The 26341-nt window shown below is 60.1% G+C and overlaps 1 protein-coding gene across 1 annotated transcript; it reads left to right on the plus strand.

Annotated features, from left to right (window-relative positions):
* Window positions 1-6238: 6238 nt before the first annotated feature.
* Window positions 6239-15911, plus strand: NUAK2 (NUAK family kinase 2). The gene is made up of 7 exons (XM_062509598.1): window positions 6239-6457; window positions 10854-10974; window positions 12325-12476; window positions 13367-13432; window positions 14289-14408; window positions 14625-14757; window positions 14833-15911. The coding sequence occupies exons 1-7, from the start codon at window positions 6239-6241 to the stop codon at window positions 15909-15911; spliced, it is 1890 nt and encodes a 629-aa protein (XP_062365582.1).
* Window positions 15912-26341: the final 10430 nt, after the last annotated feature.

Genomic DNA, 26341 nt, shown 5'->3' on the forward strand with positions numbered 1-26341 from the left:
TGCAGCCGGACCCGGGGATCCCTCTCTGCCTTCACAGCAAAGCTTTTCCTGCAATCCCGCGGCACTTCCTTGGGATTCCGGCAGGAGCCGGAGCCTGGGGCTGCTCCCGGAGGATGAATTCCAAAAGGACTGCTCTGGCTCCTCTCTGGTGGCACAGGATTGGCACAGGACTGGCACAGCCGCTGTCTTTGCCGGGTGTCAGGTGGAGGTGACCTCAACCTGCGGTTTTCCAACTTTTTTAGCTGCTTTGGTGATTCGGGATCTTCACTGGGAAAAAGGAGCGATCCGGGGCTGTGCCTGGTTCATTAGCCCAGGGACGGGTGGTGGCTTTGGTGATGCAGAAGTGACCCGGTCCGGCCGCTGCCTCCTCTTGGGTTCCGTCCGCCTCGGGCAGTTTTTGGGAGGGCTGCGCGAACTTTCCGGATGTAATTCCAGCTTGGATCGCTTGTCCCATTAAAAGTTGTCTTTGGGAAAGCCCTCGGAGGAGCCCGGGCTGTGCCAGAGGTGTGGTGGTGTGCAGTTGTGAGAGGGAAGGGCCAGGGCACGCTGGGCTCATGGAATCATGGAATGATTTCGGCTGGAAGGGACCAGAATAATCCAAAAAGATCCCCATAAAGGGACACCGTCCCCCATCCCAGGCTACTCCAAGAGCCGCCCAGCCTGGCCTGGGACGCTCCCGGGGATGTGAACCCATCGCTGGTTCATTCCCAAGGCCTCACATCCCTCCTTTAACGCTCCCTGGGCTGCGGGGAGGGGATCCCGCGGTGTCCCCGCGGTGTCCCCGCCTTGTCCTCGCTCCGTCCGGGGCCGTTCCCGACGCCGCGGAGCTCCGAGGACACCGTGCGGGGCCGGAGGGAGAGGCAGTTCGGATTCGGCTCCTTCTCCCTGACATTCCAGGTGGAATGCCCCGATGCCGAGCGCTGGAATGACGGGAAAGGCAGGAGGGAAAAGGAGGGGAAATGAAGGGGAAGAGGAGTTTTCCCCTCCAGCCCAAACCAGGGCACAGCAAATCTCCTTTAGAGCAGCCTCTGCAGCGGCTTTCCTCTGTTAATGAGGAATTTTCCTTTGTCCTTAAGGAACCTTTCCCAGCTCCTTTTCTCCTGATTCCCGGACCGAGGTTGGGAGCTCGGTGCTTTGTTCAGCTGGAGCAGGGGGAGGAGGGATCCTTTGTGTGGCTGCAGCACAGCTGGAGCCTGATCCTTCCCTTTCTGCCTCCAGAAATCCCGGAGAGCTGGATAGAGCAGCGTCCTGGGAACGAACCCGCTGGAGGATTTATGGAAGAGGTGACAGCGGCTGGCGGGTGACAGAATCAGAGCTGGGAGCGTCAGAGAGGGGGGGAAAAGAGCAGCTCTGAGCCCCCGTGGAGGGAAAATCAGCTCCAGGTCACTGCCTCGGGATGAACCCCAAGCTCCCATCACCCCACAGGATCCCTGGGGCATCCCTGGGTGCCCCTGGCTCCGGGGAGATTTTCCCCACGATGGAGCCGTGCAGGATCCATCACCTCCCTCCCCTGATCCTTCCCAGGGCTGCTCCTCCATCCTGCCCTTCCCTGGGATGCTCCTCCCGGGTTTTGTCACAGCACGCCCCGGGTGACAGAGATGTGACCTGAACCAAGGTTCGGGTGGGTCAGGCGCTCCTGCCTGTGCCTGCAGCGTGTTTTTGTGCTGTTTCCTCGGTTTGGGGTGGTTTGTTTCGGGCTGAGCCGTGCCTGGCACGCCCCAGATGTCTTCCCAGAGCTGTGAACAGCAGATGGCATCCCCGGGCTGAGCTGCGGCTGGAGCTGCGCCTCCCGCTGTCCTGGGCTGCCCTGGTGGTGCTGGACCAGGGGGGCTCTAAAATCCTATTTCGGGTGGTGCAAGGTCCAACAGTTAACTTGGATGCTGCGCGTCTCTCCGGTATTTTATTCCCGTGGAAAGACATCCCCGTGGAGCCCAAACACCTCCCAGGAGCTGGGACAGAGCTGGATTTGGGTCCAAAGGGTCCCTGATGCTGCTGCCCAGTGCCAGACCAGGAAATCTCTCCGGGGACGGGTCCTGCTGCAGCTCCTCAAGCTCTGCACTGAATCCCTTGGGATGAGAGATCCACAGAGCTTCTTCCCCTGGATAAAAGTTGGGTTTGTCATAAACCAGGCCCTCCTGTCCCTGGGGGGCTGTGGGAAGCTCTGGGCCGGTCCCGTGCCCCAGGCAGCCCCCGGGACCCCGCACCCTCCGTGCTCCCTTTATCCCAACCCAGCCGAACCCTTGGAGTTTTCCAGCTACAAAAAGATCCCGGAGCAGCCCCGGCCGTGTCCTCGCCTGAACTCCCCACGCTCTTTTCAGCCCCGGTGGCTGCTCCGGCACAGTGGCTGAGGGCTGAGCTGGCCCTGCTGCCAAAAATGCTCGTTTATCGTCCCCGAGCAGACATTGTCTACACAAACAGGAAACTTCCTCAAGGAACAACCTCCAAAGGATCCGGTGGCGGAGCAGAAATGACTCCTGCACCTTGCCATGGGCCCAGGACATGTGGCTGGGCTGGGGACATGTCCCCTGGCTCTTGGGGACAATACGTTTTGGGGTCGGCGCTGCTTTTTGGGGTCAGCTCTGCTGTTTATAGGTGACAATTTCCAAAAGGACCCCAACGTGGCTGGGCTGTTCCAGCTCCAGCTGGGAATTCTGCTCTGGAGAGTTGGGAACAGAGCTCCAGGAAGGGCCTCTGTCACTGCCATCCTCATCCTGGGATGTCCCCAACCCTTTGTGGCCACCAGCAGCAGAGTCACCCCCAGCTGCTCCCGTTCCTGTGACATCTGCCGGTGCTGGGGCGGATGTGGAGTCACCATCCTGAGACACAGACGTTTCCTGATCACTTTTTTTTTTTTTTAAGTTTTTTTTTTTTTTTTTTTTACGGGAATTTTGCTTATTTTTCCCTTAAATGCCTCAGGGTTTCTGCAGCCTCACGTGCCCGGGAGGGTGTCAGGGACACCTGGGGGTGGATTTGTGGTAAAGGGAGCCTTGAAGGAGTGGTTCAACTGGAAAATTTGGATGGATCCATGGATGGATGGATGGACAGACGGACAGATGGAACCCCCAGCTGCACTCCTGAGGTTCGCGGTGGCCTCTGCTGCTCTCAACATCTGTGAAAGGCCATAAATGACTTTTCCAAAGGCTCCCATTTGCGCTGATGTGTTTCCCTTCTCCCTCTGATGGATGGGGAGGATCAGAGCAATCGCGGCTTCCTCCGGGATTTTCCAGAGGGAAAATGGGTTTCACATCTGCCAGAGCATCCCCGGCGGCAGGTGAGGAATGCCGGGGCTGCAGGACCACGAACGAGGGGCGATCATTAAACTTTTTGTTGTCTCTGGCATTTTAATGACTCCGGGAGCTCTTCCTTTCCCTGTGGGAGGTCTCCCTGCTGCGAGAAAATCTCTTTCGTGATGTTTATTCCTTCCCCAACCCACAAACAGAGCCGGTGGTCACCGAATGCCGAGGTAGAGCCACAGGTTTTTGGCCAGGATGTGGGAGTTTTCAGAGCCGGGATAACGCTGCAGAAACGATTTTTATGTAATGAATTAATCAATACAAATTTCGGAGCCTGCAAGCAGACAGAACTCCGGCTGTGACCAAACACAGAGCTGAGCTCGAGCTGACGTGGAGCCAAATTCCCGGCTGGATTTCAGGCTGGTTTTAGTGGACACGCACTGGGGCCGCGGGGCAAGCCCAGTTTGGGGTTTCCAGGTTGGAAGCTGGCGGGGACAGGGGAATTTCGGTGGATTTCCCCAGCGGAGAAAGCCGTGGGTGCTACCACAATAGAGGATCCTTATCAGCGGATTCCAGCGCTCCGAGTCCCTTGGCATTTCCATGAAAATGGGAAAGGCTTCCTGAGCCGGTCTGGAACAAACATCCCTCAGCCTCCCTCCCGGCCACAGCACGGGATCGCTGAGAGGAATTTTTCGGTGGAAACAGAACGGGAAGCTCCTCGAGGCTGCGCTGCCTTCCACGGCACAGGGGGAAGCCTCGGGAAAAGCATCCCGAGAAATCCGCAGGGACATCAAACTCGTGCCCTAAAGCTCGGTGTGCGCTCCAGAGCTTTTGGGACGGGAAGGCTGAGCCGGGAGCGATCCCACGGCTGGGGCAGCTCCGGGAGGCAGCGACATCGACAGTGACAGCGACATCGACAGTGACAGCGACATCGACAGTGACACTTTCCCCTCCGGCCGGTGCAATCCCCTTTGTTCAGCGCAGCCAGGGAGGTTTGAGCTTTCCCCGCCCGGCTCTGCCTCAATCCCTGGGCCGTGCCCGGACAGGATCCTGTTTGCTTTGACTCTGGAATTGCGGCACTTCGGTTCAGCTCAGCTCCTCTCCGCCTTGTTTACCTTCCCCCGTGGCCCGTGGAAACGGCTCCCGAGTAAATAATTCATTACCTCGATTCATTATCGCCGTTCATTATCGCCGCTCTCGATCACAATCCATTATCACAATTCATTATCGCAATTGCTGTAGCCCAGGATCGTTTTAGGATATCCCCGGCTCGTTTTAAAACGAGGAGAGAGATTTGTCCCTGGTTTGTTCGGCTCGGGGAAGGGTTGGAGATGGGAAGGAGCATCCGGAGCTGCTCATCCCTGTGAGGAACGGAGGTGCCACGTGGCCACTGGCCATAAAAACCAGTGAGAGCGGCAGGGGAAGAGACCTGTGCGTTTTAATTGGATCAAAATGTCATTAAATGCGTGTGGGACAGGGCTTGGAAAGGTGACAGCCCTGAGGAGCGGTTTGGTGCAAGGCTGTGCCCATGAGTTGTGGTTCCACCTGCCCTGAGGGACATCTGTCCTCAAAGGACTACTCTCTAACCTCAACCCGGTGACAAAACCAGCCAGGGGACAGTGCCACCCACCTGGGTCTCTGCTGACACCGGGACACAGCCTCGAGGCGCTGAGAGCCCCGTTCTGTGTCACCTTTGTGTCACCTCCAAAGCCCGCGGGGAGGAGCTGGGTTAAATCATCCCTGGCAAGCGTTTGGGACCCCCGGCTCTGCGGGGAGCGGTGGGAAAATCCAGGTCTGGATGAGTAATCCCGCAGTTATCTCCCTCTGCCATCGATCCGGGCTGTCCTCACAGCCGCCAGAGCTGGGCAAGCGCCTTTGTTTTGGCTGTTCTGGGGAATAATTGCATTCTTTTAATATCTCCAAAGGAAGATTTACCGCAGGGAGACCACACGGGGAGAAGGTGCCGAGGGAGCCGGGAATGGCCGTGAGGAGCCTCAGCAGGCGGCTCCGGGCCTGGTTCCCGTCCCTCCCTTCCAGGCTGTGTGTCCAGGAGGGCAAAGTGTGGCCCTGTGGAGAGTGTGGACAGGCTGCACTCGCCCAGGCCTCTCCCCTCCCCGGTTTTGCCCTAAATGTTATTTTTTTTTTCCTTTTTTTTCCCCCCTGGGTTTGGGTGCATTGGGATTCTTTGCAGCCAATCACGTCTGGCTTTGTGTGTCCCTCTGCCACTGGTGTGACACTTTATGGAATTCGCTCCACGTTATGGAATTAAGGAATTATGGAATTATCTGGGTTGGAAGGAACCTTAAACATCACCCAGTGCCACCCCTGCCATGGCAGGGACACCTGCCACTGTCCCAGGCTGCTCCAACCCCAATGTCCAGCCTGGCCTTGGACAGATCCAGGAGCCAGATCCCTGTGCCAGGACCTCAGCACCCTCACGGCAGGAATTTCATCCCAATATCCCATCTAACCCCATCCTCAGTCACCCTGGAGCCATTCCCCCTTGTCCTGGGACTCCAGGCTCTTCTCCAAAGCCCCTCTGTCCCTCCCAGCGCTCTGGGCCTTTGGGATGAAAGTCTCTCCCTGCACCAACACCTGGGAAATCTCCATCTCCCTCCATCCTGGGAACATCCCCGCACCCCCCTTGGTCCCCTCTCCCTCCCCGTCCCTGGATTCCTTCTGTCCCCCCTCTCCACACCCCCTCTCCACACCCCCTCCTTCACCCCAAATTTGTGGGTGCCCCCAACCCGCCGCTCCCCGCGTCTCCCCCGAATCCTTCCCCGTGGGTTCCCCTCTGCCGGCGCTGCCCGTGGGGTCTCCCCACAGCCCGGCCCCTCCATCCCCGGTCCCGGTGACGGTCCCGGTCCCGGTCCCAGCCCCGGGCGGGGCGGTCGCCAGCAGCCGCCAATGGGCGAGGGGAGGCGCGGCCGCCGGAGCCGCCGCATTTATCGGCCGAGCCGTGCCGGGACGAGCCGGGCGGCGGCGGAGCCGGAGCCGGGATCGCGATGGAGCGGGCGGCGGGGCCCGGAACCGGCACCGGTTCTGCGCTGGCCGCCTCGCTGGCCGAGGGACTGATCAAGTCGCCGCGGCCGCTGATGAAGAAGCAGGCGGTGAAGCGACACCACCACAAGCACAACCTCAAGCACCGCTACGAGTTCCTGGAAACGCTGGGCAAAGGCACCTACGGGAAGGTGAAGAAAGCCCGGGAGCGCTCCGGGAAGCTGGTGAGGATCCCCCTGGGGGGACATCGTCACCGTGCGGGGTCCCCGAGCATCCCCCCGGTCCGGTGCGTCCCTCCCTGCCCCCGGTACATCCCCCCCGGTCCGGTGCGTCCCTCCCTGCCCCCGGTACATCCCCCCCGGTCCGGTGCGTCCCTCCCTGCCCCCGGTACATCCCCCCCGGTCCGGTGCGTCCCTCCCTGCCCCCGGTACATCCCCCCCGGTTCTCCGCCGCCGGTACCGGCTCGGTGCAGCCCAGGCCGGGCCCCGCTCCCCCCGCAGCGTGCGGGAAGCTGCGGTTCTGCCCTCGCCGTGCGGCAGGCGGGGGCTCAGCGGGGCCGGGGATAGCCCGGGGGGTCTCGCCCCGCTCCTCCCGGGGGGCTGCAGCTCCTCTCGCCCACTTGACCGCGGTGGCGCTTCCTGGGGGAAGGAGCGGGCGGGGACGCGGCCGCCAAAGCAAACACCGCACTTGAGTCTGAAGGGTTTTTCCCTTCCTCTCACCCTGGGTGCGGGTGGTGTTTCTCACACGGTGTGGGGCACCCAGGGGGCAGCCGGGCTCTCCAAAATCCTGACTCACCCCAGCTCGCTGGGGAAAATGGATTTGGCTCAGCCCAGCTCAGCTTTCCTCAGGGGAAAGGGGATTGAACCCTCCAGGAACGCCGGGTGCGGCTCTGTCTTGTGGGAATCTTCAAAGATTCAACCTTGGACGTGAATTCCAAGCTACCCAAAAATCCACTCGCACCCCGGCCTGAGCTGGGGGTGATCCGCGAGGGGCAGGACGGGCTCTGCCGGGGGCTGAGACGGGATCGGCGACATTCCCAGGGGGGAAAAGCCGCGGATCCGAGAGGTTTCCTTGTGTAATCTCGATGAAATCAGATCCGAAGGCAGCTCTGCCCTTTCCATCAGCCCATCGGAGCCGCTGCTTTGCTGCATAATCAGGGCCTGGAAATGCAGCTTCCACCCCCAGAGCTGCGAGGATCCCTCCCCTCGCATGCCAGAGGAAAATTTGCCTTTCCCTGCCCGCACCTGCAGCTCTGAAATCTCAGCTCTGTGCCCCAAAACTCTGCGGGAGCCCCTCAGGACGAGCTCTGACATCGCTCTGTTTTCATACAAACTCAACCCAAATTCAATTCCGTCCAGCCCTCAATCAACGACGCAGAAAAATCAAAGGCTGCGCTCAGCAGCACCTCCCCGGCCCGGTGAAGGAGCAGGAGACTCAAACCCACAAATCTCTCCTCTTCCCACAAATTCTTTCTCGGAGCGCTCAGCATTTCCGGGCCTGGTTAATCTGGAGGTTTATCCCGAGCTCGGTTGTTGTTTGCTCCTTTCCCAAGTGGTTTTCACTTCCCAAACCCGCGGGGATCTCCCGGCACCGGCTCGGGCTGAAAAGCTGGAGCTGCTCCATCCACAGGGATTTTTGCCTCTGGCGAATCGGGAATTGCCTCTGATGCTTGAAGCATCTCGTTTTACCTCCCGGATTTCTTGTTCCTTCTCTGAATTTTAAAATACCTGCACCCAGAGCAGGCTGATTTGGTTGGAAGGTGACAGGAAATTCCAGGCTCCTGCAGCTGGAGGGTGTTTTGGGACTTCCATGAATTATTTGTCTGGGAAAAATCCTTTTCTTTCTTTCCTGTTAGAAATCCTTTATCCGAAGTGATGCTCTTGCTGAGTCAGGATTGGATTTCCCAATCTTTACAAAAATCCCTGAAATATCAGGTGGGGAGGGAGTTGCTGGTTGGTTTTCCTTCCTTTTTTTTCCCTTTCCTTTTCTTTTTTTTCCCCTTTTTCCTCCCTTCCTTCCCTTTTTTCCCCTTCCTCCCCTGTCTTTTTCTTTCTTACTTTTTTTTCTTCCTCCCCTCCTTTTTTTTTTCCTTTTTCCTCCCTTCCTTCCCTTTTTCCCCCTTCCTCCCCTGTCTTTTTCTTTCTTCCCTTTTTTTTCCTTCCTCCCCTTCTTTTTTTTTTCTTCCTCCCCTTCTTTTTCCTGCCCTATTTTCTCCCATTCCCTTTTTTCTCCCCCCCCCACCTGTTTGCAGGGCTCTTTCTTTTCCTCCCAGCCTGGATTTTTTTCCAGCCTGGCTCCTCATGCCTGGCCCACAGCCAAACCAAACACTGCCGGGGGACCTCCCGTGGGACTCTCCTCAGTGTCACGAACGCGATTTGGGGACCCTCGTGGTGTCAGGAGTCCTGAGGCAGCACCTGGAATATTCCAGAGCCTCTTCTGATCTCCGGGAAATCCACAGTGGATTTCAATCCTCGTTTCACCAAGCGCTGCCCTCGCAGCCTGGAACAACTTCTGAAGCGCTGCCTGCGGTTGTAGCTTAATGCATCTTTCAGCAGCTGCTGAAAATACCTGTTCTGCCCCCAAAAAACTTGTAATTAAAAGCCTTTTTTGCCTTGGAAAGCACTCCCGAGCTCGCTGCGCTCCCGGAGGGATTTCCCGGCTGTTTCCCTGCAGGATTCTCCTGGCGGGGCTGTGGCACTGCCTGTCCCCGGGGCTGCTGTCCCCAGCTCCAGGGTGGCCTTTCCCATCTCCGGGGGTCACGCTCTGCTCCCATCCCTCCTGGGCAGGGGAAATTTGGGAGCAAAGCCGCCGCTCTGCAGCCCTGGGGGAAGGTGGGATGGCTCCATCTGCCTGGAGGTCACTAATTTTGGGATCACGGCGAAGATTCGGCGCTGCTGGAGGCAACCAGGGGCATCTCCTGGAGCTGCTTCATCTTTTTATGGATTGTGGCTCTTTCCCTGAGCCCTGGCTCAGAATTTTGGGGGTGCGAGGCTCTAGGGCAGCAAGGAAATGCTCCAAAATGCTCGGAATTTTTGGCCCCCAAAATGCTGAGGCTGCTGGCTTGTGTGGCAGGGGGCAGGGATGGAGGGAGCCAGCAGGAATTTGGGAGACCCTGCAAGGCTCAGGTAACTGAAGCAGCAGCGAAAAAAAAAATTGTTAAAATGTAACCCGTTAAGTCAAGGTCAGGGGAAAGAAAACCTGGCTGGGTTTCCCAGAAGAGCCAAACACTTTCGGTATTGCTTTATCCAGAAATTCGGGCTGGGGTTATTGAACTTCCCCGGGCCAGAGTCCGCGGGCTCCCGCACTTGCTGGATCCTCCAGGAGCAATTCCCGGCCTGGCTGGTGCTGCCTGGGGTGGTTCGGTACCACAGAAAATGGGATTTGGGGCCACAAAAATGGGATTTGGGGCCATCAAGGAACTTCAGGTGCCCACCTGAGCCCTCGTTCAGACGCTTCTCGCTGCCACAGACCTGGCTTAGCAAAACTTGGTTGCCTGCTGGGCTGGGCTTTGCTGAGCGAGGTTTGCATCGCTCCGGAATTCCAGGGACACGAGGCTGAGCATCCCTCCCACACCTCCCACACCCTGCGCTGCAGCTGCGGCCGCCGGGGCTCCTTTTCCCCTCTCCCCGTTGCTGGGAGACTGCTGCGAGGGTCCCTTGACGGGATTAAAACTGTTCCGCATTCCTGTCTGGGAGGGGGAAAGGGAAAAAAAAAAAAAAAAAAGAAAGAAAGAAAGAAAGGGAGGAAAAAAAAAAAGGTTCTGCTAGATTCAGTTGTAAATTCAACCCTGGGAGCGCATTGTGTGCCCGCAGCCCCTTTGAAAGGGGATTAGAAGGCGTCTATTCTTACCCCTCTTTCTCCTCCCTTTTCAATCTCCTTGTAGAGGAAAACTTGAAAACCAGAAGGAAAGCCTGGAAAACTCCGGCTCTCCCACCCCTTTCCGAGCAGGGATCTACTTTTTCATCCAAACTTTCTCTTACTCCTAGAAATAAAGTGGTTTAGAGACAAACAAAACCCGAGGTGTGGTGGTTTTTTTTTTGTTTTTTTTTTTTTCCTTTTCCTCACCGCAGGAACTGGCTGCTGTTGTTGTTGTGGTTATCTCCCCAGTCATGGGGCACATTCCTGCGGCTGGCCGAGCTCCAGCGGCAGGACACGATCCCTGCAAAGCCCAAAAATCAGGAGCAGGGCTGTGTGACCTGCAGGAAGAATTTTGGGGAGCCCCAAAAATCAGGGCTGTGCTAACTGTGAGAGGCCCCCAAAAATGAGGAGAAGGGCTGTGCTACCTGGGAAGAGGCTCGAGGAGCCCCCAAAAATCAGGGTTGTGCTACCTGTGGAATAAACCCCCCAAAAATCAGGAGCAGGGATGTGCTACCTGTAGGAGGAGGCTGGAGCCCCCCAAAATGAGGACCTGTCACGGGGGGGAGCCCGTCCCTCGTGTGCAGCAGCAGGGTTTGGGAAGAATGAACCCCAAATGGATAAATTTGCTTTTCTGGAGCTGTTTCCATGGAGCTCGTGGGGAAGCCAGGCCGTGGGGATTTGTTTGTGAGCCCTTCCCAAAACAGGGAAAGGGAGGAATTTCTTCCTTTGGGAATTCACAGCCCCCTCTGTGCTCATCCACAGGTGGCCATCAAATCCATCCGGAAGGACAAAATCAAGGATGAGCAGGACCTTGTCCACATCCGCAGGGAGATCGAGATCATGTCCTCCCTCAACCACCCCCACATCATCGCTGTGCACGAAGGTGAGGCCTCCTCTTCTTTCCCTTCCCTGTTCCAGCTGCATCCATGATGGGAGCCTCTGCAATAGGCTGGGTGCCCTGGGGAGGGCTCTTGGGGTGGGTTTTTGGCCCAGCTGGGTGGGTTTGGCCCAGCTCTCTCCTCCCTTCCAGGACCTGGCTCCCGTTCCTGGTCACTCACAGGGAATGCAGGTGCTCCCGAGCCGTGTTTTGCCCGGCGAGGGGAAATACCTGCTCCAGAAATAACCCTTCCTGTCCTGTCCCCTCCCTCCCAGGTAGCAAATCCAGCCCCAAATGTGGATTTTTGGAAGCTGGAAGTGGCGGTGGGGCTGTGGAGGGAGGCTGAGCTGTGCTGGGGAGCAGGGTCTGAGTGTGGCTGTGCCAGGCGCTCACTCCGGAGAATTTGGAATCTCCGTGGATCTGCTCTGAGCCCGAGGCAGGATTTAATCTCAGTCCTGGAGTCCTCCTCTTTCCCCGGGGCGCTGGAAAACCAAACCACAGCGTGCTGGGAGAGTTCCTGGTGCTGCCGGGCTGGGCTTTATGGCCAGGGCTGGGCTTTGCTGCCTGGGGGGGGGTTGGGATAACCCGAGAGAAATTTCTCCAACCGGAACCAAACTCAGCCCAAATCCGCAGGTGGCTCAGGCTTAGCAGACAGCGATTCCTTGGGCTGGAGCTCTGCTGTGCCCCTGCCCTTCTCGGCTGGCTCTGCCCCTGCTCCCGGCGCCTGTGCGGGATCCGGAGCCTTTTTGTGCTGCAAACAAAGGCGAGCGAGCCGGCAGCTCCTCCGCGCTGTTTGCGAGCGCTGACTCACAGCTGCGATTCAAAAATACCGAGGTGCTTTCTGCAAACAGGAAGAACAAACGCTCCGGCTCCTGGCTCCAGCCAGAGCCTTTTTTTGGGAGCAACAGGCAGCAAGGTCACTGGCTGTGCCAAAGCTGTCACCTTCCCCTTGGCGAGGGGTTCCAGCAAAGAGCCGCGCCCCTGAGTCACCGCTGTGGTGGCAGAGCCTTGGTGGTGGCACAGCCTTGGTGGTGGCACAGTCACTGCGGTGTCAGAGTTGGTGGCACAGCTGGTGGTGGCACAGTCAGTGGTGGCAGAGTTGGTGGCGCAGCCTCGGTGGTGGCACAGCCGCTGGGCCACCAACCCAGGTGGCACCGGGGGCTGTGGGTGACAGCTCTAGTGCCCCCCCCCCCCCCCCCGACCTGCAGGTCCCCGTTTAGCCCAAGACTGATGGCAGGGATTGAGGTGGGCAGCGTTAGGGTCAATCAAGGCTTCACCCGCTCATTAACAGCAATGCCCTAAGGAGAATTCCCGCAGTCCCGAGGATCCCTTTTAACCCTTTCCTGCGCCCCACAGTGTTTGAGAACAGCGGCAAGATCGTCATCGTGATGGAATACGCCAGCAAGGGGGACCTGTACGATTACATCAGCGAGCGGCAGCGGCTCTCGGAGCAGGAGGCGCGACACTTCTTCCGCCAGGTCGTGTCCGCCGTCTACTACTGCCACAAGGTGGGCTGGCACTGAGCTTCCCGGGGCTTTCCCGAGGATTTCCCCGCGGGAGAGCGGCTGGGTGGGTTCCTGAGTGCTTATCCCGAGGATTTCCCCGCGGGAGAGCGGCTGGGTGTTCTGAGTGCTCCTCCCTGCAGCAGAGCGGGTGGGGAGGGATGCAGCCCCACGGGAGGTGAGAGGAGCTCGTGGCTCTTCACCTTTCCCAGCAGAAGGGTTGGTCCTGCCTTTGGTCTGAAAGGTGTGGCAGTGCCCCGGCAGCTTTTGGGAGGTCCTGGCCTCGGCTGTTGCGGTGTGGGGGTGACTAACCCGACCTGGGAGTTGTCACCTTTCTTTCCACCTGACCAGACGGAGACGCCCAGGCCTGCCCGCGGGGCTGGGAGCCAAGCCCCGGCTCACCTGTCCTGCTCCTGATGGGAAGGTGAAGCTGCAGGACCCTCCCCGGGGCTGTGGGATGGTGCCCTGGAAGGACCCTCCAGCCCGAGGGTCTCCCTGGAGGATGCTCCAAGGCTGTGCCCCAGCCCTCGGTGGGAACAGGGGGTGGCAGGGCAGCTCCTGACCCCAAACCAGGCCGGGGGCTCTCTGGCCAAGCAGAAGCTGTGCCCTGGTGGGGCTGGCACCACGTGCTGCCGTGGCCGGGGACAATGGAGGAGCCCAGGGTGGCAGCTGGTGCAGCCACCTCCCTGCTCCTGGAGCAGCCACCTCCCTGCTCCTGGTGCCGAGCTGGTGCCATGGGGGCTGGGCAATGCCCAGGGCCACACCCAGGCCATCCATGCCCAGGGCCACACCCGCAGTGTTTGTGGTTCCTCTGCCCTGCCCGGCAGTGACCTCCAGGTGTGCTGGGCCTGCCCTCCCTCAAACCCTCCATGAGTTAACCCCCGCTTTTCCCACAGAACGGGATTGTCCACCGGGACCTGAAGCTGGAGAACATCCTGCTGGACGCCAACGGGAACATCAAGGTGAGGGGCTGGGGTGTCACCAAGGGAGAGCTGCCAGCCTGAAGGGACAGGGGGTGACCACAACACCTCAGTCCCCTCAGGTAAGGTGGTCCCCAGAGCTCTGGCACCACCTGGAATGCTGTTTGCCCAGGAGAGCTGGCAGAGCCTGGCACCTGAACAGATCTGGTAAAGCCATAACCAATATCAGCCTGCTGATAAGAGGGCAAAGTCTGAGCACCCAGATCAACACTGGCTGCATGAGAAGGGCTCTTTCCCTGGTTTCTCTACGTGCCAGCCAGGAAATCCCAGCTCCCCCACGGGCCCTGAGCGTGCTTTCTGCCAGGGAAGAAGGGCAGGACCTCACCTCAGCCAGGGATCCCTGCGGTCACTGATAACCGGCTGCAAGATTTATCTCCGCCAGAGATAATTTTGCAATTGGGAGCTTTCGGGCAGCCACAGAACCTCCTGCGACAGCCGTAATGAGGTTAATGAGCACCTGTGCAAGGTGGAGCTGATAGGGACCGCTGCAGCCTGGGGTGGTTGGGAATGAGCTGGAGGAAAACCTGGAAGTCTTTCCAGCCTCACTTTTCCACTCTGCTCCTGCTGCCAGGGCCGCAGGGCAGCGGCTGTCGTGCCTGGGATGAGGATTTCTGGAGGCAGAGAGAAGCAGGAGCAACCTCAGGGGTGGAAAACCAGGCTGCTGGTGCCCTCTGAGGGGATTCAGAACCAAGGGCAGCCCTGGTTTGGAACAGGTTCATCCCTGGAGAGCTCCAGGGGAACTTTCAGCCTTGGGAAACTTGGGAATGGGAACTTTGGGAAGGGGAACTTTGGGAAGGGGGTCTTTGCCACTGGATGACAGCTGTGTTTGTTCCCCCAGATTGCAGATTTTGGGTTGTCCAACGTTTTCCAGCAGGACAAGCTCCTACAGACCTACTGCGGCAGCCCCCTGTACGCATCCCCCGAGATCATCAACGGGCGGCCCTACAAGGGCCCCGAGGTGGGTTGTGCCTCCCTCCAGGCTGTGGGAATCGCTCTGGGGTTTTCCCGGTGTGTTTTGGGATAACGGGACCCCTGAGCCCAGGCACTGTGGGGTGTCTCTGTCCCTTCCCTGTGGCTTCTGCCATGCTGGGAGTCCTGATGAGACCCTGGTGCGGTGGGGACCAGGACAGGCCGGTCCTGCTGTCCCCTCCAGGCTCCTCTGTCCCTTCCACAGGTGGACAGCTGGTCCCTGGGCGTCCTCCTCTACATCCTGGTCCACGGCACGATGCCCTTCGATGGCCACGACTACAAGACTCTGGTCAAGCAGATCACGAGCGGGGACTACCGGGAGCCCACGAAGCTCTCAGGTAGGGACACCCCCGTCCCCCTGTGTGTCCCCCTTCCCCACGTCCTCTCCCGTGCCTGACCTGTCCTTTCCCCAGATGCCTGCGGGCTAATCCGGTGGATGCTGATGGTGAACCCCGAGCGCCGGGCCACCATCGAGGACATAGCCACGCACTGGTGGGTCAACTGGGGCTACAAAATGCCTCTGGGCGAGCAGGAGCTGCTGCGGGAGAGCGAATCCCCGCTGGCCACGGTGGCCGAGTGGCTGCGCCGCTCGTCCCGGCCCCTGCTGGAGAACGGCTCCAAGGTGCGCTGCTTCCTGAAGCAGCACATCCCCGGCGTGGCCCTGGAGCGGCAGCGCTCCCTCAAGAAGTCCAAGAAGGAGAACGACGTCTCGCACGTTCTTCAGGAGGTGCCCTCGGGCCCCGAGAACCCCTCCAAGTCCATCCTCAAGCGGCCCAAGGGCATCCTGAAGAAGAGGAACTCGTGCGAGCAGAAGGTGCCCGGCCCCGGCCCCCCCCCGGCGGAGGATGGGGAGGGGGTCCCCGCGGGGCTGTCCCGGATCTCCGCAGCGGCGGGGGCAGCGCCCGCGGCCGTGCCCAAGAAGGGAATCCTGAAGAAGCCCTCGGCCAGGGAGTCGGGCTATTACTCGTCCCTGGAGTGCTGCGAGTCCGGGGATGTGCTGGACGCGGGGAGCTTGGACCTGGACGGGGCCGTGTTTGCCGAGCCGCCCTCCCCGCCTCCCCAGGGGCTCCCCGCCCGCAGGAAAGGAATCCTCAAACACAACGGCAAATTCTCCTCGGGCAGCGCCGAGCCGGGGAACTCCCCCGGGAGAGGTTTCGGGGGTTTCAGCGAGGTGTCCCTGCCCCCGGGACCCCGCAGCCGGCCCGCCAGCGCCGTCAGCGAGGACAGCATCCTGTCCACCGAGTCCTTCGACCAGCTGGACCTGCCCGCCCGCCGCCCCTCCGGCACCGGGGCCGTGCGGGGCTGCGTGTCCGCCGAGAGCCTCCTGCGGCTGGAGGAGGAGGAGGAGCGGGAGGAAGGGCGGCGGCTGCGCCGCTGGACTGTCACGCACTGCCGCAGCCCCTTGGCGGAGAGCAGCTCGTCCCTGGCGGGCTGTGACAATGACACCGAGCTCTACCGGCGCGCTGCCACCGTCGGGATGAAGCTGAGCTGAGCTGAGCTGAGCTGAGCCTGCCTCACTTCCCGCAGGGCTCCCCCTGGCTTGGTGCATTTTGGAGATGGGGCTGAGCCTCCCTCCCTCCCTCCCTTCCTCCCTTCCTCCCTTCCTCCCTTCCTCCCTTCCTCCCTTCCTCCCTTCCTCCCTTCCTCCCTTCCTCCCTTCCTCCCTTCCTTCCTTCCTTCCTTCCTTCCTTCCTTCCTTCCTTCCTTCCTTCCTTCCTTCCTTCCTTCCTTCCTTCCCCGGGGCTGCCGGTGCTGCTGATCCACATCCCACGGATTTATTTGCAGCCTCGGGGCTGGGGGATGCCCTAGGGCCAGGACATTGAATGGACCAAAGCCCCCAATGTGACCCCCGAGTAGGGGCTGGGGGGTCCTTGCTGCCGTCCTCCCCTCTCCAACAGGCTCATCTCATCACGGAGGTGAAAGCAATGGGTTGGGCAGGGATTTTTGTTTTCTTTGCACTGTTTTTTGGCTGCACAAGGTAACGGAGGGCGTGGGTGATATACCTCAAACAAGCTGCAGATGTAGCAGGTGCTGGCGAGGGCTCCAAGGTGCTGCCCATGGGCTTCAGGAGGTGCTGGGGGCACCCAGGCCACGGCTCTGCCCTGTGCTGAGAAACTGGATATGGCCAAAAGCCCAGGCCGGGAAATGCTGTGATGCCAACATCTCTCATTGTAATGTGGAAAAAAAAAAAAAGAGAAAAAAAAAGGTGCCCTTGGTGAGGCACCGTGTCTTTATTTATTGATTTATTGCCTTTGCCCAGGCTGGTGTGGAGGGCAGCAGCACGGGATGTGTCTGGCTCCACAGAGGGGTGTTTTTGGGGAGGTGGCCGTGTCCTTGTGTCACACGGCTCCCTTGCACTATTGCCACGTGCGCTCGTGTTGTGTTTTCCCTCCTTGCTGCAGCACGGGCTGGAGAAAAACATTAAATTAAAAGCAAATGGGAAATTTGAGTTGTCACCTTGAATGTTGGGGCAGCCTGGGCCAGGCTGGTGTCCCCGTCCCTGTCCTTGTCCCATCCCCTGCTCCATCAGGTGAGGGTCAGCTCAGACACCTCTGTGTGCTCAGCCCCTCCTCAGACTGGGTTTAACTGGTGCCTTCCCAGTGCTCTGGAGCTGAACTGGGACTGGTCACATCGCTGATGTGGGCGCTCAGCACCCCCGCGAGTGGGAAATCTGGATTTTACGGCTGAGCAGCTGCTGGATAAACACAGCCCCAAATTTAGGGAGAGCTGTGATGGAAGCAGGGCATTTGGGGATGAGGATCCCTTCTCCCCTCCCCACCACCACCAGCAGCTCCCCTGTCCCAGCCCTGCTCCCAACCCCCTCTCACACCCCTGAACCCCTGTGGGTTTGGATTTGTGGGATATTCCCGGGTTTTGGTGGCAGGAGCTGCCTCTTCCCCCTTTCCCTCCATCCCCTTAACCCATTTTCAGCCGGGTTAACCGGAGTCATCCCATCTCCTCCCCCTCCCCCCCCCCCCCCCCCCCAGGAGCAGCGGGGTCAGGGTGGCAGGGCTGTGCCCGGAATGCCACCCCTTGTCCCACCGGGCTCAGGTCACCGCGCTCGGCCCCTGCTGCGCATTCCCCGCGTGCTTCCCGAGCCATTGGGAAACTCCGGAGCGCTTAAAGCTGCTCTGAGGGTGCCCAGGCTGAGTCTGGGCAAAGTCCTGGTGCCCTGGGTGCTGCCAGGCTGGGATGGGATCCATGGGATGGGATGGGATGGGATGGGATGGGATGGGATGGGATGGGATGGGATGGGATGGGATGGGATCCATGGGATGGGATGGGATGGGATGGGATCCATGGGATGGGATGGAATCCATGGGATGGGGTGGGATGGGATGGGATCCATGGGATGAGCCAGGCACAGGGCAGAGGCTTCTCTTCAGGTTTGCTGTTAGAGCATCCCAGGATGCCACAGCCCCGTTTCATCCAGGATTCACAGGGAAACGTTCCCACGTGCTGCTTTTGGAGCCGTGGCAGCTCCGGGTGGGCTGTGCTGTACCCCGGGGTTTGGGACTGCAGCTGCCAAAGGACCAGGGGACTTTCATGCGTGGCAGTGGGCATTCCCAAAGATTTTTAATGGGAGTGTTGAGGTGGGTGACGTGTTTGTTCCTGGCTGGGTCACATCTCAGCCGAAAATTCCACCCCAGATCCCACTGGGGACCTGTTTAGCCAAGCACTGGTGGCCACTCTGGAGCTCTGGGTGCGAGGAGCCCACCCTGTCCCCTGTCCCCGCTGGTGCCAGCAGAGCTCGTCCCGATGTCGTGGGCAGCTCAGCCCAACCCTGAGTGGTGGCATCTCCCGGGGGCTGCTCCGAGTCCCTTCCCACCTTCTCCGGGGCCATGGGAAATGCCCTTGGATGAGGCGGTGACAGGGGCAGCCGAGCCCGAGGACACCGCGGTGTCGCTGAGAGCGGGGCAGTGACCGCCCCCCATCCCTGCGCTCCCGGAATTCCCCCGCCAGCCCCTGGAAACGCTCCTTTCATCCCAGCCTTGATTTCCGCTGCCTCTGAGCCCCCCCCCTCAGCCCCCCACCATTATTCCCGGTTCTTTTATCCATCCAGCCCTTTCATCCCCAGGACTGGCAATTCCCGCAGCCCCCACCCCGCCCTGCCCGGCCCCGCGGGGGTTTGGGGCGGCTGGGAATGACCTCAGCTGCGTTTTGCTGAGAAAATGCCATTTTTTTGGGGTGACTTCAGCCCCAAACGCTGCGTTTGCTTCCCAACAGGTTGTGGGAGCGGGGCCAGGGAACAGGAAACCCGGGACAAACAGCTGGAGGTGAATTGTCCTGGAGGGCTCGGAGCACCCTGGGTTGTCCTGTGGGTTTGTATCCAGTGATCCAAGCTTCCCTGACCACTGTCCCAAGGGATTATCCAGCCTGGACCCTCCTCCTGCTGGTCCTGGGGGAAATTGGTGCTTCCCAGTGCTTCATCCCGGGGTTCGGGACTGCAGCCATTGCCAAAGGACAGGCGTAGGGGCATCCAGCCATGGGAACTGGGCATTCCCGACGATTTTTATTGGGAATGCTGGGGTGGGGGGAGTGTCTGTGCCTCTTTGGGTCACCCCAGGCTTGGATCCCCCCCTCACCCGGGGCTGCTTTGGGATCCGCATCCCTTCCCCCCGCCCCGAGCAGCGGCAGCGCCCCGAGAAAGGAGGAAAAGAGGGAATTTAGGGGTGGGATCAGCCGCGATCTGGCTGGGGGAGCGGCTCCAGCCGCACTCCCGTCGGGAGGATTTCCCGGCAGAGCGGAGCTCCGGGCGCTCCCCGGGCCCCGGGGGCTCTGAGTCACCCCCGGCCCCGGCTCCTGCCCAGGCTTGTGCCGGGAATTCCGGATCCACCGAGCCCTCAGTTGGGACTGGGGGCTCGGCGGGACGCGGGGGTGACCCCAGGGACAGCTTGGGGCCAAAGCCACCACTGGTGTCGGGAATGTAGAGCAGGGATGGGACTGGATCCTGCTGGAGCTTCCAGAACCGCTGGAAGGGGATGGATGAAGGACCGCAGGCAGCCCTCATTAACCGGTGGCTCTTAATGAGGCCCACAGCAGCTCAGGGATGTCCCCGGAGCTCTGGAACTTGGGTGTCACCTCCCCTCTGGCCTAGCTCCTTCTTTGGAACCTTGGGATTGTTCCTTCCTGTCGGAATCTCCCGCTGTCGCTTTTCCCTTCCTCGGGTTTTGTGTCGGAGCCCTTTTTTGTGTGTCTGACACATGGTGGGCCCAGAGCCAGGGATATTTCTGAGACATTTTGTCAGAACTTTGAGTGCCGGAACAATTAACACAACAAAGTTGAGGTGTTTCTTTGCCTCTGATTCTTTCAAAGTGTTTGGGTTTTTGGTTTTTTTGTAGTTTTTTTTTCCCACAACCACCTGTTTGATTGCTGGATTTCTTTGAAGATCTGAAGGAGAGAAATCCCCACATGAAAGTCCTCCCATCTTCAATGGCAGCCTGGAGCAGCCCAGAGAAAGGGGAGAAAGCAGTGCCTGGAAACTTTGATCCCATTTTTTTTCCTGGAGCACAGGGAATGGCTGGGTCACATCTGAGTCAAAAATGCAACCCCAGACCCCACTGGGAACCTGGCAGGCCAAGCACTGGTGGCCACTCTGAAACTCCTGTGCCCTCCTGGAGCTGTGGTGATGTGTTTTGGGGTGCTGGGTGTCTGCTGGAAGATTTCTCCAAGCAGGAGAGCTCTGCCCATCCCATGCCAGAAACTCTGGGATGTGCAGCAGAATGGGACAGAGGAGATCAGGTCCAGCACTGCTGGAGCAAAATCTGTGGCTGTGGGACAATCAGGACATCTCCTGTCCTTGTCATCCTTTGCAGGGTCCCGCCCATCGTGCCTGCCTTGAGCTGATGGGAGCCACGAAACATAAAATGATGGAATATCCTGGGCTGGAATGACCCCCACGGATCATGGAGTTCAACTCCTGACCACAGCTCCTCGTTCCGAGCCCCCGGCTGCTCCCGGGACACTCCGGGCTTACAAAAGCCACCACCCTCATCCCTCGGGCACCGTCTGGGGAGACGGCGCAGTGACTCAGTGACCCTGCGGGTCCCCAGGGGTTGTCACACCTCCTGTCACCGCCGCGTCACCTCCACGGCATCTCCGCGCTGCCCAGGCCGGCACCGGGACCGGAGGGACCCCAACACCGGGACCCTCCCGGCTGGGGCTGCCCGGGGTTGGGCACGGGGCTGCTGCCAGCCCGCCCGGGGCTCCAGGGGCCTCTTTTCCAGCGGCCCAGAGCCTCTCCTGCCCCAGCCGGGAGCTTCCATCCCGCGTCTCACACGGGAAGGGAGCGCGGCACCGCTGGCAGCTGCGGGCGAGGGCGATTTTCCCAGCGGGTCTGGCTGCCCGCGAATGCAAAGCAGCAACCAGACGGGTTTTGGAAAGGGGCGGGCCTGGCGGATCCCGAATTTGGGACGCTGATGCCCAGGCAAGCCCGCCTGGGAGTCGGGACCCTCCAGCGCATCCCCAGGCACCCGAGCCACCGCGGGACCCCGGCTCGTGCAGCTGGAGCACGGGGAACGCCGATCCCCAGCTCCCCGAGGGGCTGCTCCCCGCTCTCGCGGCTCTCCGGGGCTGGCGCATCGCTGCCGTGGCACGGGCAGCTTTGGATCCCGCTGGGAATTTCCTGCAGCGGCGCTGAGAGCCGGGCTAGGCTCTTGCCTCACCTGCTTTTGCAAGAAGCAGCCGGGGGAAGCGGTTGGGCCGGCTCCGGAGCTGGCAGCCTGGCACGGGGACAGCATCTGGGTGTGCCACCTCCCCGCCGAGCCGGTGGCAGCCCCGGCGGTCGAGCCAGCGGGGCCGGTTCGCCGCGTCCCCGGGGGAGCCTCCCGTGCCTGCTTTGAACGCGTGGGAAGGGCTTGAGAAGGGAGCGGGACGCGATTCCCATGGAGCTGCGATCCCACCGGGCATTCCCGGGACTGGGGGAGGGCTGAGATGGGCAGGGCGCCGTGCTGAGGTGGGCACGGAGAGCTTGGGGACAGATCCGATCTCTGCTCGCTGTGGAGCTGGGTCAAGGAGGGATGAGGTTGGGTCTGGGGAAAGGTTCTTCCAGTAGAGGTGGCACTGGAAAGGTTCCCCAGGGAATGGTCACTGTTCCAAAACTTTTTTCAGAGCTCCGGGAATGTTTGGGAAAAGGTCTCAGGGTGGGATTTTGGGATATTTTCTGTGCAGGGCCAGGAGCTGGATCAGTGATCCTGATGTATTCTTCCAGCTCAGGATATCCCAGGATCTTTTTTTTTTTTTTTTTTTTTTTCATCTTGGTGTCTTCAGTGCCAGAACCTTAACTCTGATATTTTCATTCCTGAGGAGAAATGGGAAGTTTGGATATTTTACTCATCCCAGGGATGCACAGGGTGGGATTTTGGCATCCATCATCGACCAGCGAGTGCCGCCAGCCCTGGGGGAACCCCGCGATCAATGATTTCTCTAATCTTATCTCACTGTCTCTCTGCTGCTTTCCCTCGTGCGCCCTCCCCTCGCTGCCTCCCCTCCCTTTGTAGCCGCTCCGCTTCCCCTCCAGCCCCTGCTTTGATCCCGGGAAGCAGCAATTGATCCTCCTTATCTTTATTGTGGGAGAGACATTCCCGACAAGGCCCTTAATTAAATTCCTCTTCATTTTCCTCCACGAGCCTCTCTCTCCCCTAAACCCCGACGAGGGTTTATTTTTAAACGTGCAATTAAAGGATTGGACTGGCCACGAGTGGGACCTGTGGGCGAGCTGTGGGACTGCTGGGGCCACACGAGCTCCAGGGGCTGCTGGCGGCCCCGTGGTGTTGGCAGTGGTCACAGCGGCATTGATGCTGGTCACAGTGGCCATGGTGGCACCGTCACTTGTCATTGTGGCACTGGCACTGGACACAGCGATGAGGGGATGGCCCGTGGTGGCGCTGGTACTGGGTATTGGCACCAGTCGCGGTGGCCACAGTGACATGGGGATGGCCCACACTGGCCCAGGCACTGACTACGGTGGAAATGGCACTGGTCACACCAACACCAGTCACAGTAGCAGAGGCACTGGCCGAGTGGCACAGGCACAATTCATGGTGGCACTGGCATTGGCCATGGTGCCATCGATCACAGTGACTTGGGGATGGCCCGCAGTGGCACAGGCGCTGGCTGTGGTGGCACTGGCACTGGTCATGGTGGCACTGGCACTGGTCACAGTGACATGGGGATGGCCCGCAGTGGCACGGGCGCTGGCTATGGTGGCACTGGCATTGGCCATGGTGGCACTGGCACTGGTCATGGTGGCACTGGCACTGGTCACAGTGACATGGGGATGGCCCGCAGTGACACAGGCACCTGCCGTGGTGGCCACATAGCCTGGGGCCAGTCACCGGCCGTGGCTTTGGCCTCCTGGAGCTTTTCCGCCCGGCAGTTTCTCCTGTAGGAACCCTGACCTGCAGGGCAGGAGCATTTTTCATGTGGAACAGCCGAAATTCCCCCGGAGACAGCGCAGGAATGCGAGGCATGTTATCCTTGGTACCAGCTCTCCCTTCTTACGGCCTAAGCTCGGCCACGCCGCCGGGGGGAGGGGACAGCCGGGGACCGCCGTGTCCCCGTTGATGGTTGCCAACATTCCCACTCCCCAATCCCTTCATCCTCCTCTTCCTCCTTGGGAAAACTCCTCAGCGCTGGGCCAGGTGAGGGTCTCTGTGCCCAGGGGATGCAGGTGAGCCCCTCTGGGTCTCTCCTGTTCTGCAGGGACATCCCTGGGGGGACAGCAGGGGGATATTTTGGGGGTCCCCTCAGCAGAGTGGAGGGCAGCGAAGACATCATTTTATCTGAGTGTAGCTGGAAAGCAGGAGCACAAGGCCAGGGGATAAATCAGAGCCTGCATTAGCAGCCATCACCTGAGACACCAACACAAGTTGTGACAATGACTTCAGCCAGGCTGGCTGCGGTGACACAGGACAGGGGACAGCGACAGTGCTGGCCCCACCCTGCAGGACCTGGGCACCCCGGGGCACCCTTGGGATGTGGCAAACCAGGCCCAAAGAGGGGACAGAGGGACATCCTGCTGTGCCATCCCAGGTGCCCCTCGCCCCCACGACCCTCCAGGCTGTCCCTGGCTGTCCCCAGCGAGCTCTGTCACACACACAGTCACACGATCACAGAATCGCACAACCACAGAATCTCACAAACAATTCCAGAACTTTATCGCTCTTCCCGTAAAAAACTTTTTTCCTAATATCCAGCCTAAATTTTCCTCGGTGCAGCTTAAGGCTGTGCCCGGTCATTGCTGTCCCCGCCGAGTGTCCCAATCTCTGTGTGTGTCACACCATGGGCTGGCTGGACCCCGGCCCCACGAGGGTCCCCGTGCCCGGTGCCACCAGGCCGGGGTGTCCCGCAGGGACATTCCCTGTCCCTCCCGCTTATCCCGCTGCCTCCCGGGAGCGCAGCTGCGGCTCTTACATAAAACGCAATTAGCGGCGGGCAGCGAGGCCTGAATGGAATTAAGGAATTCCTGCCGGGCTGACGTCAAAGCTTCACCTCTCCCGCACAAAGGGGGCCCTTGTGAGCCCCCCCTGACCCCGCCGGGACAAGGCGAGTCCTCAGGGAGCCCCGAGCCGTGCATGCCATGCGGGAATTGTCCCCTCCGCCAGCGCTGGGGTCACCGGCAGCTCCCTGAGCGGGGTTCGCTGGCTCGCAGCTCCCCCTTGCTGGTGCCAGTGGCCACCCAGTGCCAGATGCTCGCCCATGAGAGGGGGGGCTCGGCCCGAGCCCGGCCTGGGGAGCCGGAGGGTGCTGGAGGGGCAGCGGGGAGGTCTCTGCTGGCCAGGAGTGGACAGCTGGACATGGGGACAGGCAGGGCTGTGAGCGAGAGATCCCGAAATTCCCACTGGGATGGGATTGCCCCGGCTGGAGGAGTGAACCTCTTCTCGCTGCCCCAACCTGGGGCCTCCTCCGGCTGCTGCCAGCGGGGTCACAGGGACTGGGCAGTGCCAGGCCGTGCCGTGAATGTCCCCAAGTGTCACAGGCGGTTGGGGGGGGTGGCAGGGCTCACACCTGTGGGGCTCCTGCCCCACAACTGCCTCCACTTCACGGCGATTGTGCGACAGCACGAGGGGAACGATGAGTTTTAACTACAGAGGGTGGGATCAGATGGGACACTGGGAAGGAGTTTTTTAAAGGGAGGGTGGTGAGGCCATGGAATGGATTTCCCAGAACAGCTGTGGCTGCCCCACAGGAGTGTTCAAAGCCAGGTTAGGGGGCTTGGAGCAGCCTGGGATAGCAGAAGGTGTCCCTGTCCATGGCAGGGTGTGGCACTGGATGGGATTTAATGTCCCTTCAACCCAAACCATCCTGCGACGTCACGATTGCTGATGCTGCGCTGGGGGGGAGGGGCAGGAAGGGGTTAATGCGCTAATTTGGGGGCTGTGACCCCACTCTGGGCACTGTCCCTGCCCCTGCCCGGCCTCACGGGAAGATCCTCCGGAGCGGCTCCGGGATCTGCGCGGGGACCGGGGGCCCCCCTGCGGCCGCAGCGCCGCAATCCCATTCTGGAGCATCCCCTTCCTGGAGAATTCCCTTCCCCGAGCATCCCCTTCCCGGAGAATTCCCTTCCCCGAGCATCCCCTTCCCGGAGAATTCCAGTCCCTGAGCATCCCCTTCCCGGAGAATTCCCTTCCCCGAGCATCCCCTTCCCGGAGAATTCCAGCCCCCGAGCATCCCCTTTCCGGAGAATTCCAGTCCCTGAGCATCCCCTTCCCGGAGAATTCCCTTCCCCGAGCATCCCCTTCCCGGAGAATTCCAGCCCCCGAGCATCCCCTTCCCGCAGAATTCCAGTCCCCGAGCATCCCCTTCCCGGAGAATTCCAGTCCCCGAACATCCCCTTCCCGGAGAATTCCCTTCCCCGAGCATCCCCTTCCCGGAGAATTCCAGTCCCCGAGCATCCCCTTCCCGGAGAATCCCCTTCCCCGAGCATCCCCTTCCCGGAGAATTCCAGTCCCTGAGCATCCCCTTCCCGGAGAATTCCCTTCCCCGAGCATCCCCTTCCCGGTGAATTCCCTTCCCGCAGCATCTCGTTCCTGGATCATCTCCTCCCCGGAGCGTCCCCTTCCCGGAGAATTCCCTTCCCGCAATCCCTCTTGTGGCACAATTCCCTTCCCGGAGCTCCTGCCCCAGCAGGACACGGATAAAACCAGGACTGAGGGTTTTTTTCTCCCATCTCCTCCCTCCCTCGCAGGGCTGGGGCAGCTGAACTGCCGGGATCTCGATCTGGGCTCAGGCAGGGCATGGAACCGAGTTTAAATTTAATCCAGGAATTTTGGAATTTAATTACTCACGGTTTTGTTCTTTTCGTGGCGTCAGGGCTGACCTGGTGCAGGATGCACCTGGCTGGGAAGAGGCGGAGGAGGGAATTCTGCTGGAACTGAGGGTGGGACAGATTCCCCATCTCCGGCCAAGCCCCAACTTGCTCAGGTGACCATTCCTGACCATCCCCTCTGGAGGTGTCACCTGCAGCACCGGGGAGCCTCCACAAAGCCCTGTCCTGTCCATACCTGTCCATCCCACCTGGGCACAGCCCTGCTCCTGCTCTGAGCCTTACCTTTCATACCCAACCTTTATCACCTGCCAGCTGTGATGCTCAAGAGGGGATGCAGGGACCCCCATGTGAGACCACAGCAGGGCTGGGCTTGGCCCTGGGAGCACGGGGGGAGGTGGCAGAGGGACCCTCAGCCCTCCCAAACGCCCTGTGCCAGTCCTGGGAATCACCACCGAAAACGTTCAGGGCCAAATTCTCACCTGAGGCCAAGTGGTTCAGGGTTTCAAAGTGAGTGGAGCAGCTGCACCAGAGGAAACCCTGATTGTGCAGGTATTATATATATATATTTATATATATATGTGTGTGTATAGTTATATTACATAAATATATAGGTATGAAATAATTTAAGAACCATCCGAGACAGCATGCTGTGC

This window comes from Cinclus cinclus, chromosome 27 (genome assembly GCF_963662255.1).
Source record: "Cinclus cinclus chromosome 27, bCinCin1.1, whole genome shotgun sequence".
Lineage (NCBI taxonomy): Eukaryota > Metazoa > Chordata > Aves > Passeriformes > Cinclidae > Cinclus > Cinclus cinclus.

Coding starts and splice junctions, on each gene's coding strand:
- NUAK2 (XM_062509598.1), top strand. CDS start 6,239: ATGGAGCGGGCGGCGGGGCCCGGAACCGGCACCGGTTCTGCGCTGGCC. Junction 13,433..14,288: donor ACGCCAACGGGAACATCAAG/GTGAGGGGCTGG, acceptor TTGTTCCCCCAG/ATTGCAGATTTTGGGTTGTC. Junction 14,758..14,832: donor GGAGCCCACGAAGCTCTCAG/GTAGGGACACCC, acceptor TCCTTTCCCCAG/ATGCCTGCGGGCTAATCCGG.